Source organism: Nicotiana attenuata, chromosome 8, assembly GCF_001879085.1.
Source record: "Nicotiana attenuata strain UT chromosome 8, NIATTr2, whole genome shotgun sequence".
NCBI classification, from domain to species: domain Eukaryota; kingdom Viridiplantae; phylum Streptophyta; class Magnoliopsida; order Solanales; family Solanaceae; genus Nicotiana; species Nicotiana attenuata.
In genome coordinates, this window is record NC_031996.1 from 33,173,541 (window position 1) to 33,188,034 (window position 14,494).

Genomic DNA, 14,494 nt, shown 5'->3' on the forward strand with positions numbered 1-14,494 from the left:
GGTGTAGCTATCTTTTCTAACTCAAGGGACTCGAACCGAGGTTCCCTCTTCCAGAATCCTTGGCCTTCGAGTGCCATGACCCACTCTGCCAACCCTTCACCATCCATCTCCTCCAAATTTGTCAAGCAAGCTCCCAATGGATCTTTAGCATTCAGGATCTCATCATCTTCATGCAGGGTCACATCCACTGCCTCCATTTAGGGAGAAATTAGCATATTCACTGGGTCTCCTCATGGATTGTTGAACGTTGAATATAACTTCTTCATCGTTTAACCTCATTTTTAATTCCCCTGTTTCACGATCAATCAATGCTCTCCCAGTGGCTATGAATGGCCTCCCTAGAATGATGGGTATCTCCTCATCTACGTGGCAATCCAGAATAATAAAGTCTACAGGGAATACAAACTTTTCCACTTGTACCATCACTTCATCAAGAATCCCTGTCGGCCTTTTAACCGTGCGGTCAGCTAGTTGCAACATCATCGAAGTCGGTCTACCTCTGCCAATGCCCAGTTTTGTATATATTGCCAAAGACATCAAGTATATGCTAGCTCCTAAGTCACACAATGTTTTTGCAAAGGCATAACTTCCAATAGTACACGGAATAGTGAAGCTACCCAGGTCAGAAATTCTTTTGAGCCATGGGTCTTGTCACTACTGCACTGCATGTCTGTGTCAGAGTTACTGTGGACAGGTCCTGAAAGTCAAATTTTTGTGAAATTAGGTCCTTCATCATCTTTGCATAGCCTGGCATTTCCCTCAAAGCATCCATCAGAGGAATATTCAATTGAATTTGACGAAGCATCTCCAACAATTTCCTGTATTGATCTTCTTTCTTTTGTTTTTCCGGTCTCTGAGGGAATGGTGCAGGTATCACCCTTTGTGCACTGCTTGCTGGCTTCTCTTTGTTGGGGTTTTGTGGCACAAGAGGTACCACTTGTTCTGCAGCTTGTTCACTCTCTTTAGCCTTACCCTTATCATCCTGAACCTGTTCAACCACCACTTCAGTAAGTTCTGTTGATTCATCTATCTCTGATGGAACTGGAGCGACTGGCTTAGTCTCTCTGCTGGATTGCGCAACTTCTTGCTCTCTATCTAAATCTCTCCCATTCTGGAGACTTACTGCCATCAGCTGATTCGGGTTTTGCTCCTTGGTGTTAATATTCGTGTCGGCTGGCAATGTTTCCTGTGGGCGTTTATTTAAGGCCATGGACAACTACCCCAATTGAGTTTCAATATTCTTTATTGCTGAGTCATGCACTGCCAACTTTTCCTGTATCTTACCATTTGTTCCAATGAGTTGTTGAAGCATACCCCTAATTTCTACCATGTTGCCATCCTGTTGCTAAGGAGGTGGCTGATATGCCAACTGTTGCTGGTTCTGCTGTGGATAGCCATGTTGTCTCTGATATGACACCATTTGGCCTTGGGGCTGCATACCTCCAGGTTGTGGCATGTTTGGTCTGTACTGCTGATTGGATGCTGGTATCCACTGTTGTCCTCCTTGGACCCCCAAAATTGTTGACATAATTTATATCCTCTCTTAACCCTTGGTTGTCACCTTCTCCACTCCATGAACACACATAAGATTGATTAATGCAAGGTGTGCAAAGTCCTCCATTTGTTGTGTAAACGATATGCACTTGCTTTGTACCCATCTCATCAATCTTCTTTGTCAATATACTCATCTGAGTCATGAGTGTGGCTATGTTCTCTGCATGCAAATTATTTGGGTCAAGAGGAACTGAATGCACTATTGGTGTCAGGGTCGTACCTCTCGTCATCCACCCCGAATTCTGGGACATCTTGTCATGAAGGATTTTACATTCTGTGAATGTCTTGCTAAAAAATGCTCCCCTAGTTGAAGCATCTACATTGGCTTTTAAATCGTCTGCTAACCCCATGCAGAATCTCTGGCCGAGCATCTGGTCTGGAATACCATGGTGGGGACACTTCACTAGCNGACAAAGCGGTCGTTGCAAATATAATCCGATTTTTCAACCCCGGAGGTGAATCCTCAGGGAACAAACCTATCTATTACAACTCTTAGTGATGCTAGTACAAGCTCAAACAATTTCCGAATGCAATATTTTTTTATCAATAACTATTGGGTTTTGTTTAACTAAAGTAAAATGATATCAAAACTAACAATATTCTAAATTAAAGATAATTCAATGGTAAAAAGATCTAGGGTATTGATTTCACCAATTGCTAGCTTAATTCTTAACTCTTTTGCTATAATCTCGCAATAATACTCTATGAGGATTATGAGCTATGGGTTACCGCAATTATCCCTCGATCAACTACGATAATTTACTAGAGCATTCTCTCGAACTACTCTAGCTGATAATTTATGCAGCTCTGAATTATCCCACCAAAGTTTCGTTATCTCTAACCTCACTTTTAAATTCAAGTAATGAATCTCTTCAATTACCCAAAAGTGGTGTTGTTCAACAACAATCTAATCTACTATTCTATCTCAAGCAACACAAGTCAATTAGACCCGATTAATCGAGGGCCCATTCAATTAATCACCATACAAAACATAGTTGAACAATCATATAATAAACCCGGCTCGATTATAACAAAACTGAGTCAAAACTTCATCTAACAATTGGTTCCATCAACCCTAGATTAAATTTTTAGCTACTCATAGTAAAACAAGATAAAACCATAAAATCATTCATAATTCACAAAATAATGATAACAAGAAGAAGAATGAAAAACTCTAATGGTGTCTTGATCTTCTCACACTTGTTCTTGCCTCCAATTTAGTCTAAAAACAAGCTTTACCTTGTACTTGGTCGAGTTTGTTGAGTTTATATAGAGTTAGGATAAGTTTCCCATGTTTTACACTTTAGCCCTTAAACTTCTTGACTTCCTCCAGATCGACCGCGGTCGCGGGACAACCGCAGCGCGACCGTGGTGATTTACGACCATTTTGTTTTCCGCTTTCTTTCACCGCGTTCCAGCCGCGGTCCGACCGCGGTCGCGGTGGACTATTGCCCAGTTATTCTTCGCCTTTTCTTGCTCATTTTCATCTGGGCTCTTCTCGATTGGCCTTGTATCTTCATTTTTGACCCCAAAACACTCTACATTCTCCTCTTAACTCGGAGTAGCTCCTGCAAAGCATATAAACCTCAATTAGAGCATTTTTTTATCATTTAGCACTTAAAACATCAATAAGGTATGGTTAATTTAGAGCATAAATAGCATCTACATCGCATAATATAGGCTACTATCCACACCCCACACTTAAATCGTTGTTAGTCCTCTAGCAACAAAACCACACTCTATAGGCCTAATCATCTCTGGGTCACTTCCCTACTCCTTATACCAAGAATAATTCTCATAGATAGACTACCTTAGCGTAACCTCCTAACCTCAAGAGTGGACTCCCTCTCTAGTCACGTAGTGTCCCTAACCGGCTTTCATACTCTCAGTCAGAGGTCCAGACTTACCTTTCCTNATCCTACCAAAATTTTGTTATCTCTAACCCCACTTTTAAGTTCAAGTAATGAATCTCTTCAATTACTCAAAAGTGGCGTTGTTCAACAACAGTCTAACCTAGTATTCTTTCTCAAGCAACACAAGACAATTAGACACGATTAATCAAGGGCCCATTCAATTAATCACCATACAACACATAGTTGAACAATCATATAATAAACCCGGCTCGATTGTAACAAAATTGAGTCAAAACTTCATCCAACAATTGGTTCCATCAACCCTAGATTAAATGTTAGCTACTCATAGCAAAGCAAGATAAAACTACAAAAGTATTCATAATGTGCAATTGAAATAACAAAGAGTAGATAGAAAAATTCTAATGGTTGCTTGCTCTTCTCACACTTGTTCTAGCCTCCAAATCAATCTAAAAATAAGCTTTACCTTTGCTTGGGCGAGTTTGTTGAGTTTATAAAGGGTTGCGATAAGTTTTCCCCGATTTACACTTTAGTCCCAAAATTTCTGGGCAGTTACACAGTCCACCGCGGCCGCGCCAGAACGCGGCGCGACCGCGGTGAAAGACAAACATTCTGCCTCGCTTTCTTAGCCTACCGCGGTCCAGCCGCGGTCGACCGCGGTCGCGGTGGCACCAAGCCCAGTCCTCTTTGCCTCTTTCTTGCTTATTTTCGCTCGGGGTCTTCTTGATTGGCCTTTTATCCACATTCTTGACTCCAAACTCCATATGCTCTTCCTAACTTGGATTAGTCCCTGCGAAGCAAAAGAACACCAATTAGAGTATTTTATTATCATTTAGCCTTTAAAACAACCATAAAGTATGGCACAATTGGAGTGTAAATAATATCTATATAGCCTATTATCAAATGGCTATCTTGAAGAAGAAGTCTATGTTGAACAACCATTGGGCTTCGTGGTCAAAAACCATGAAGATAAAGTGTTGCGGTTGAAGAAAGCTTTATATAGATTAAAGCAAGCCCCACGAGCATGGAATAGTTGCATCGACAAGTATTTTCAGGACAATGGGTTTACTCGTTGTCTCCATGAATATGCTCTTACCTTAAAGTTCATACTAATGGAGATATCTTACTTGTTTGTCTTTATGTTGATGATCTTATTTTCACGGTCAATAACTCAAGTTTTTTTGAAGCTTTGAAGAAAGATATGTCCCGTGAGTTTGAGATGACAGACGTAGGGCTCATGTCATACTACCTGGGCCTAGAAGTGAAGCAGATGGAGGATGGAATTTTTATCTCTCAAGAAAGCTATACAAAAGAGATATTGAAGAAGTTCAACATACTCGATTGCAACCCCGTGAACACACCGATGGAGAGTGGGACAAAATTGTCCAAGTTTGATGAAGGAGAAAAGGTGGATCCCACATTTTTCAAAAGTCTTGTGGGAAGTTTGAGGTACTTAACTTGTACTAGGCCAGATATACTCTTTGCAGTTGGAGTAGTAAGCCGCTTCATGGAAGCTCCTACCTCCACTCATTTGAAAGTCACTAGAAGAATTCTTCGTCACCTAAAAGGTACGATTGACTTTGGATTATTTTATTCTTCTTCTAATGATTTCAACCTTATGGGATTTTGTGATAGTGACTATGCGGAAGATATTGATGATAGAAAAAGTATAACTGGTTTTGTATTTTTCTTGGGTGATTCTGTTATTTCTTGGAGTTCAAAGAAACAATCAATTGTTACTCTCTCAACTTGTGAAGCTGAATATATAGCAGCAACATCATGTACATGTCATGCTATTTGGCTGAGAAGATTGTTGAAGGAGCTCAATTTGCCACAAATTGAAGCTACGGAGATTTGTATTGACAACAAATCCGCACAGGCACTCGCAAAGAATCTAGTGTATCATGATCGAAACAAGCATATTGATACAAGGTATCACTTCATCAGAGAATGCATTGCCAAGAAGGAAGTCGAGCTCAAATATGTGGAGTCTCATGATCAAGTTGCAGATATCTTCACAAAGCCTCTCAAGTTTGAAGATTTTCAGAGATTGGGATCTTGTCTGGGAATGAAGAAGAAAAATCAAAATTAAGGGAGAGATTTGTAACAACTTTCAGGTATAGATACGGTACTTGTGAACACTTTTTATGCAAGAATAACAAAATTATAATCACATAAAACATGTTATTCCTAAAGTAGCATGCATGACCACATATTTGGAGATCATCACAAGAATCTATGAAGATGTATTTCACGAACATCAAAAAGGATAGAAATTCATTAAAACAATGATAAGTAGAGTTGGAAAAGTTAGTTAGATGTTGAATCTGCAAACCTCCTTTTGTTTTAGAAAATTTCAAAATTAAGGGAGCAAATGACCAAAAATAGCAAAAGAATGAGGCCGATCCGTTGGTAATCCATCAAACTCTCCACTTTATACTTCTAACTGGAAAGAGAATCACTTGAGAAATCGGATAAACAAAAATGATCATTCCGATCCCAAAGCTTCAACCTTTGGACCATGAAGAGCAGGGAACGAAGGTCTTTGCCCCAGCCAACACCACGAATGGAATGAAGGTACTGATGGACAAGGTGTCGACAGTACTGAAGGTGGTTCACACCCTCTATAAGGTAACACCAACGTAGCTTTTCACAGAGGATTTTCGCCTTTTCAATGTCGATCCGTTTCTCCCTCACAAAATGCTCCGAGTACCATAGTTTGGAAAAATTCCAAATGGTTTCGGTCGTGCTTTTGGTTTCAATCGTGTGGGTATGTTATGGTTGAGGGACTGCCCACTATCAATATGGGTTTGCAGAGGAAATTTAGGGAAAACAGTTTTCTTTTTTAAGTAAACACGTATGTTTAAAATCAGTTAGTTTCTTAATATTGATGAAATATGAAATATGAATTAAATAAAGCACTTTCTTTTTTTTAAAAAAAACTCTTACGGTCTTCATAGTTCAAAAGTAGATGATCAAATAATTTTTTAAAATGTATGTTTTAAACTTAGTTAACTTTTAAAAAAAAAAAACCGAAATTTTGAATCAAATAAAGTTGTGTTAAAAAAAGTCGGATTCATGGTTCAAAGTTAAAGAGTAAAAAAAGTACAATATTTTTTAAAATCAGTTGATTTTTTATAAATAAAGAAATATTTATCTTTTTAAAAATAAAGAAATCTAAAAATTGTGAAGGATTTTTTTTTCAAATAATTTTATAGCTCCTATTTTTTTTGGAGGATTGTCTTAAAATGCCAAGTGGCATATTCTGATGGTGCCACTTGGCAAAATGAGAATGCCTTTTCTTCTGCTTTTAATTATAAATTGATGATTTTAAAATAGTGGTTACTTACAGTTTATGGTGTGAATAGTGAATAGCACTAAGAACAATTCCGCGAAAATTCTTTCAGTCCACCGATGATAAAATGAAATTTTAATACCACCAGTCCACAAACTTTAAAACCACCAGGAACACTTCGATTTACCTTCACCCGCTCAAATCGAACTTAATAGCCCGTGAACACTGGAAACTAAATTAGCTCCAGCATTTTGATCGATAACAAATTTTGGATTTGATATCAGACTAGGAATGCATAGGCACAAATACAAGGGCTTGAAATAGCATCCACGTGTTATGTTCTGATGGGTGGCTGTTCACACGCACTCTCTTATTTGTAAAAGATATGAAGTGGGTGTTTAAATGACACAGTCTATGAGCACTTGAAGTATTTAAACGGAACAAGGTTAAGATGAGGTGTCAAAATGAAAAACAGCCCCAAGTTCAATTGCCTGTGTATATATTTGGCCTATTTTTTTTTAAGGATCACGTGAGTTACACGTGGGTTCCGATGTTAGCTTTAACAGTTAATTTTGAAAGTATGTTAGTTTTAGGGTAGAAGACAAAAAATATCCACTTTTTCCGTACATTAAGGACTATACCTGTTAAGGGGTATATATCGAGGACTAAGATAAATCAACCCCAATACATTAAGGGCTATTTTGATCATTTCCTCTAAGAACAGGAGTACATGTATATAAGGGTGCATATGAATCGGGTTGGTTCGATTTTTATCAAAATCAAACTAAACCAACTATAACGGTTTGGATTAGTTCGGTTTTGTCGGGTTTTTTTTTTTGTTACATGAATATTATTCAAACTTACTTTGTTAACTTTTTTATCAGTAAATACATGTTTGGTGAAAATTAAAAAAATTGACAAACATATGATCTATTAACATATTCTTATGGGAGAATTTTCTTAGTAACATATGATAGTGTAGGCATTTAAATTTTATCGAATTTAAATCGATAAAATAATATGGACTATATTTTAAATTCAAGATATTTTAGTCCGGATAAATTGGGCTAATATAATTGAATTAATCTTATAAGTCCAATACATATGGATTAAATAAATAAGTCTTAATCCATTGGGCTAGCCCATTCAATTGGGCTAAAAGTGATAAGCCCATTTTATTAAGCCCAAGATGTCATCTTCCTAGAGGCCCAGTTTGGTGTCACATGTCAAATGACGTGGCCCGCCAAGTCAAGCAGAAGAGCCAATAGGACCATGCCACATGTCAAAATGACAATGCATGCCCAGTCACACTAAAAGGCCAATGAAATTGCGCCGCGGGTGCAAGTGACATGTTCTGGCCAAACAAATGCGGCCATGTCACACTTTAATTTGATTGGTCGGAAAGAGTTTATTCTTACCACAACTCCTCCTTTCGACAACTATAAATAGGGGTATTCATAACCAAGAAAAGGAACCGGAAGTTATAACAAGAAGCAAGAGAGAGCTCGTGGATCAAACACCGCAAATTCCTCCACAAGTTTCAAGCAATCAAGTTCAAGTTCAACAAATCAAGTTCAAGCTCAAGAACGAAGAACAAATCAAGTTCAAGCTCAAGAACGAAGAACAAATCAAGTTCAAGCTCAAGAACGAAGAACAAATCAAGTTCAAGCTCAAGGACGAAGAACAAATCAAGTTCAAGCTCAAGAACGAAGAACAAATCAAGGTTCAAGGAGTGCGAGTTCAAATCGAAGTTGCCAGTTGAATTCAAGATCATCGTTCGTGGCAACAAACATAGATTCAAGATCAAGCTCAAAGGCCCTTGAATTTATTTATACTATTGAAAAGAAGAATAAGAGGAATCATAGAGATTGTACACTCAAATATTCGAAATAAAATACTACGATTGTTGCGATATTTTCGGTCTTGATTTTATTTTCTCGACGCAAATTTATTGTCTACAAATAGTTATTTTTTTTGTCGTCTGACAGTAATTTATCGTTGATGTACACTTTTAAGGTTAATTGAATCAATAAATAAACATAAAAACTAATATTATACTTATATAATGATATGTTCTGTTTAATTTTAAATTATCGAAATACCACTTCAAAAAATATAAGAATTTAATCGATCTTGACATATGAATATGGAAGAACATAGAGATTGATGCATTTAGTAACACTTGATAAGAAAATGATCAACAACAACATCAACAACGGCTCAGTAAGATCCCATAAGTGGGGTCTAGGGAGGGTAGTGTGTACGCAGACCTTACCCTACCCGAGGGGGTAGAGAGGCTGTTTCCGATAGACCCTCAGCTCAAGAAAGTTATCATACAACCCATTATTTAAAAGTTAATAAGAATAGAGCACTTCACAATTAACTAAATATTACATCCCATAAGAGAATCACAAATATTTCTAGATATTTTTTAAAGAAAATTTTATGAAAAATTTTAAAAATATATATATATATATATATATAAATTATATATTTATATGTTGGTTTGATCCAGATTTTTTTACTCAATACCACACCAAATCAAACCAAACCTCCATTTTTGTTTTTGGTGCGATTTTCCGATTGCCCTACTTATTTATATATACAACACATCAATACGAAAGACATGGGAATGGCATATTCGTTATTCCAAAGGATGTAAAAGGCATTTCTGGCTATAAAATCAATGATTCACACATCATATTCTGTCGGCTCAAACGTCGGGTAAAACTGATAAAACCCAACACCATAGACCATAACAGTGCGCAAAGAAGCTTCGCGATTTCTGTAATTGTCATTTCATCAAACACTTCGCAAAAGAATACGGAGCGATCATTGTTCCTTAATTTTACATAGCGAGTAAAATATTGGCGGAAATTCAAATTGAACTGGACAATAAGATAAAAATGAGCGATGTAGCTGATAAAATAGCGTATTTTCAAGCGATCACAGGTGTTGAAGACACCGATTTGTGCACTGAAATCCTTGCCGCTCATGGCTGGGATCTCGAACTTGCGATCTCTACTTTTACCTCATCAAACTCTTCAGAAAATCACCATTCTGCTACTGACTATGCCTCCGAACCCACCACGAGCACGAATCTACAACCGGCAGAAACCGGTCTCGTCGCCGGTGGAACCGCCGGACAACCACCGGGACTAGCTTGGAAAATTATTACTCTTCCGTTCTCCATCATTTCCGGTAGTCTAGGGTTAATTTCAGGTGCTTTAGGGTTTGGTGTATGGGCCGCGGGAGGTGTACTTTCCTATTCGTTGAGAATGATCGGGCTCAATTCGGGCCGTAATGGCGAGTCCACGTCACCTTTAGTATCCGTATCTGCATCGGCTTCAGAGGCAATGAATTTTGTGAATATTTTTGATAGGGATTTTGGGAGTATAAGGCCGAATTTTATTGCTGAAGGTTTTATGGATGCTTTACAGAGGTCTAGGCATGAGTTTAAGCTGCTTTTCGTGTATTTGCATTCGCCTGAGCATCCTGATACGCCTATGTTTTGCGAAAGGACTTTGTGCAATGAGGCATTGGTGGCATTTATTAATGAGAATTTTGTTTCCTGGGGTGGGAGTATTAGAGCTAGTGAAGGTTTCAAGATGAGTAATAGCTTGAAGGCGTCAAGGTTTCCCTTTTGTGCTGTCGTTATGGCTGCGACAAACCAGAGGATTGCTCTGCTTCAGCAGGTAAACAGTGAAGCCTGTTAGGCGATTTTAATAATATGATTGTTTTGTTTTTTGCAAATTTTCAATGTGCTGTTAGTGTATGGATTTGGATTAATAGAGAGCTAGTAAAGGAAACAATTTCTAGAAGTGGTCTGGCAAATGTTGTTATATTGCTTTGCAAGTTGTCGATATAGTGTTAGCATATGAATTTGGATTGACTGAGAGTTCATAATGGAAATAGTATCTAGAAATTGTTTGTATCTTGTCTAACAAGATTCCATTGACCTGTAAAAAGCGGGCCTAACCCTTGGGGATGCGGTCGTTTCGGGGAAATACTTTAGTTGAAGTGAATGCCATATTAAATCCTGGCCTAAAGTTGCTTTATTTAGTCAAAGACTAGCTTTAGATTATGTGAGGGAAATTATGATTCTAGATTGAATTTGGATCAGTAACTTGAAAGCAATCAGCACAATCTTGGACAAATTGGGGATTGCTTGGAAAAATTCTTTAAACTTGTGGTCTTCACAAATCTTTGATTCCTTTTTTTTTTGGGTGCATGATAGAGCCATCTTTAACCTATTAACCACATAGGACATTGGAGAGCAATGCATGTCAAAATATGATTTCGTACTTAATGGCGTGGCATGATTTGATTTAAGGACTTTGGTTGACTTGTCAGGCCGAGACAAAGCAATGACAACATTGAACAATTTGTCAACCACCTGAGTTTATCATAGAACACTCCTCAGTTTGCCATACTTTGTTTTATATGATACTTTTTTTCCTAATAAGTAATGAGGTCAGTGCGGAAATCAGTAATGCCTAGCTTAATGTGATTTTCCTAGATGTCTATTTGTCTACGGCTCTACGCACAGAGCGTATGGTCGGTTTCTTCTGTCACTAATAAAATATGACGAAATGAGAGAATTTGGAATAGAACTGCTGGTAAATTCAAGAGGATCTAGTTGTCTATGGGATTGAAGTATGGTTACTTACCTGACTGCAATTAAGTTGTCTGGCTATTTCTGTTAACTTCTGTACTACTGTTGTACTAGTATACAAAAGTTCCTTTTGAATCATTTTCTAGAGTTAGAGAATGATCTGAGTGCAATAACTGTTGTATGTTCAGTCAGCTGATTTTTGTGATTTTGGGTATGTAGGTGTCATATGGTTGTGACTTGTGTCCCTCATTGTTATGCTGAAATAGTAATCTTTGAAGTAGACAGAGAAATGGTGGATCCTGTGTTTCTACTTCATTCTTTTCTTATCCACATAGTTACACCTTTTGCGCCAGCTTGAATATCAGGAAATATATAAATACACCACCAACAACAACAATACCTCAGTCCCAAACAAGTTGGGTCAGCTATACGAATCCTCACTTCTTCATTTAAGCTCAACTTATACCATCATCATATAGGAAATATATTAATCAAGATAGAAGGATTTTTCTACTGAAATGATGTCTAAAAATGTCGTAAAAAAGAAACAAACTTTGGTACACAAGCTTCCTTTTATCATTATCGGAACAAGGTTTAGTATTTCTAAGAATCAAGGCTCTATTCTTTTTACCTCTGTATGCTATGTACTCAGTGTGATGAAATCGGTTGTTGTTAGAAGCAGTTTTATCAACTTTTGCACATATTGCCCACTTTGGTTTTTTGCTTCATTGTCTCTTTCACCTCAATATTCGTTTAAGTTTTTTACCACCCTCTCGTTGTAATTTTTGTCACAAGAGTCAACTCATCCCGACATTGACTAGCAATGGTGGCACACATAATGCTTGTAGTTTTTTAAAATATTACGTTTCAGTTGTTCTGGACAATAGGGCACACTTGAAGTATTTTCTGTTCGGAAATTTATCTCTCTGTAAATATCTGAAATCACTTCTCTCAGAAATAAAAACTTTCCCCCTAAATCTAAAGCCTAAAGTTTACCTTTCACTTTTTTATCCATCCCTAAGTGAGTAAAAGGGCGTATTATCTTGTCATATTTCCTAAAAGCGCCGGTTTTCAGCACCAAAGGATTATTGTTGAACACAGTGTTATCTCTGTATTGAAGCGAATTGATCCTTCTTTGTTCTTCCAGCACACTGCTTCATCCTGTTCCATGCTTCATTAATTAGGTTGTTGGAGAGGTAAGCATGTAGTATTCCTTGTTGCTGCTATATGATAATGTTAAAGTTGTTTTCGTGAATTGTGTTAAGATGCTCTGTTGAGTCTGATCTTTTGGTCAAGAAATAAAATCAGATGAGAAGCTTTATTCTCTCTCGGTTTAGCTGCTTATGTGGGGTCACCTTAAGCATATCTGTACTCCTTGTTTGCTTAGGTTTACTGTTGTTATCCTTTAATCTAGGAGGAAAGATAGTGGTTTTCTAGCTAAAAGGTGAATTGCGGTGCTCTATTACCCTCGGAGCTTTGACCTCCCTGTTCCTTTGTATAGGTAATATGTTAATGATGTTTGAAGTCCTAGATTTGAAGTTAAACTCTTGAGTGTGGTCTCTCTGTTTCTCGTTTTATCTCTTGTAATTGTCTTGGAAAACTTGGCATTGATTAGCACTGGTTAGCGTCCGGCATTGTTGTATTTTTGCTTAGCGGTTTGGCTTAGTCTATTTGACATGATTGGAAATGTTTTGTCATTAATTGGGACATATCATGTGAACATTCTTTCCCGTGGTTTTCGTTAGTTCTGTACTTCCTTTCTATTGCTTTATCCTTCTTAGCTATCTGGCAAAAAGTAGCTGTGCAAGCTTTTTTCCATTTGTCGGCGAAATCCAATTCTTAGTTGTATTTACTACATTATTTACCAAAAGTAGTGCAAAATCATACCAGATATTATTTGACGTTTTGTGGCAGCAAACTTGCTGGACTGGTTTGATGTCTTCTTGTAAATTATATTCTGATGAACACTGCAGGTTGAGGGACCAAAATCTCCTGAAGAATTGCTTACTGCACTGCAAAGGGTGCTTGAGGAAAGTGCACCTGTGCTTGTTTCTGCCAGGCTTGAAGCAGAAGAAAGGAGAACTAATATACGTTTGAGGGAAGAGCAAGATGCCGCTTATCGTGCTGCCCTTGAAGCTGATCAGGCAAGTACTTTTAGGTTCTAAATAGGCTTTACAAGTTCAATCTTGAGAACAGGGAAAAAGTAATTTGTGCGTTTCTGAACTGTTTGTCCTATACCAGGCTAGAGAGCGTCAGAGGAAAGAAGAGCAAGAGCGGCAGGAAAGGGAGGCTGCTGAAGCTGAAAGGAAAAGAAAGGAGGAAGAAGAGGCTCGTGAAAGAGCAGCCCATGAAGCCGCTGAAAGAAAAGCTGCATTAGCTAAGATGCGTGAGGAGAAATTACTGTCACTGGGCCCTGAACCCGATAAGGGTCCTGATGTTACTCAAGTAATCAGCTTGGTCTTGATTCTTGTATTTACCTGTCGTTGTCAGTATGTCATAACCGTAGAGATGTGGTTGTTTCTCTTGGTTTTAAGTATGCAACGAGGAAACTTTGAGAGTAAAATGCACATATTAAATGACGTAGAAATAGCTGCTTCTCAGGTGATTAAATTCTTTATTTTCTTGTATCCTTCAGGTTTTGGTAAGGTTTCCTACCGGTGAGCGCAAGGAAAGGAGATTTCGTTGTACTACAACCATACAATCTCTGTATGACTATGTTGATTCTCTGGGATGCCTGGAGGTTGAGAGATACAGCCTCGTGTCTAACTTCCCCCGCACAGTGTATGGTTCAGAGAAGCTTGCTCTGTCCCTGAAGGATGCTGGATTACATCCTCAGGCCAGCCTTTTTGTGGAGTTGAACTCATGAGAACAACATGCTGAATAATGGAGTCTATTGGAAGTTTTGTGCTAGAGATAATAGCTTTTGCTGAAAATGTTTTGTCTGTCAATCAGAATTTGCAATGAATTTAATTAGATGCACTATTGTCTTGTTAACCTCGTTAAATTTCTACTACTTTCTCTCAAAGTAACAGATAATTGGGAACCATGATATATTCTTTACTTAGCTTTTGAATGAAGCCCCAGATATAACAAGTATTTCTTTTGGTAAGTATTGGAAAGGGATTGTTACATGAGTAGCCAGCTAGTTTTACGCTTCAC

At 37.9% G+C, this 14,494-nt stretch overlaps 2 protein-coding genes across 2 annotated transcripts; both read left to right on the forward strand.

Moving 5' to 3' along the window:
* Window positions 4,271–5,517, forward strand: LOC109231639 (uncharacterized mitochondrial protein AtMg00810-like). Its single transcript, XM_019397286.1, has one exon. It carries the CDS (start codon window positions 4,627–4,629, stop codon window positions 5,515–5,517), a length of 891 nt encoding a protein of 296 aa, XP_019252831.1. The 5' UTR covers window positions 4,271–4,626.
* Window positions 9,422–14,447, forward strand: LOC109231222 (plant UBX domain-containing protein 10-like). The gene is made up of 4 exons (XM_019396807.1): window positions 9,422–10,415; window positions 13,309–13,479; window positions 13,577–13,780; window positions 13,971–14,447. The coding sequence occupies exons 1-4, from the start codon at window positions 9,627–9,629 to the stop codon at window positions 14,199–14,201; spliced, it is 1,395 nt and encodes a 464-aa protein (XP_019252352.1). The 5' UTR covers window positions 9,422–9,626; the 3' UTR covers window positions 14,202–14,447.

Bases quoted from the DNA above. Each gene is read 5' to 3' on its own strand.
- LOC109231222 (XM_019396807.1), top strand. From the start codon at position 9,627: ATGAGCGATGTAGCTGATAAAATAGCGTATTTTCAAGCGATCACAGGT. The intron at 10,416-13,308 runs GTAAACAGTGAA...TGAACACTGCAG, and splicing joins GGATTGCTCTGCTTCAGCAG to GTTGAGGGACCAAAATCTCC. The intron at 13,781-13,970 runs GTAATCAGCTTG...TGTATCCTTCAG, and splicing joins AGGGTCCTGATGTTACTCAA to GTTTTGGTAAGGTTTCCTAC.
- LOC109231639 (XM_019397286.1), top strand. From the start codon at position 4,627: ATGTCCCGTGAGTTTGAGATGACAGACGTAGGGCTCATGTCATACTAC.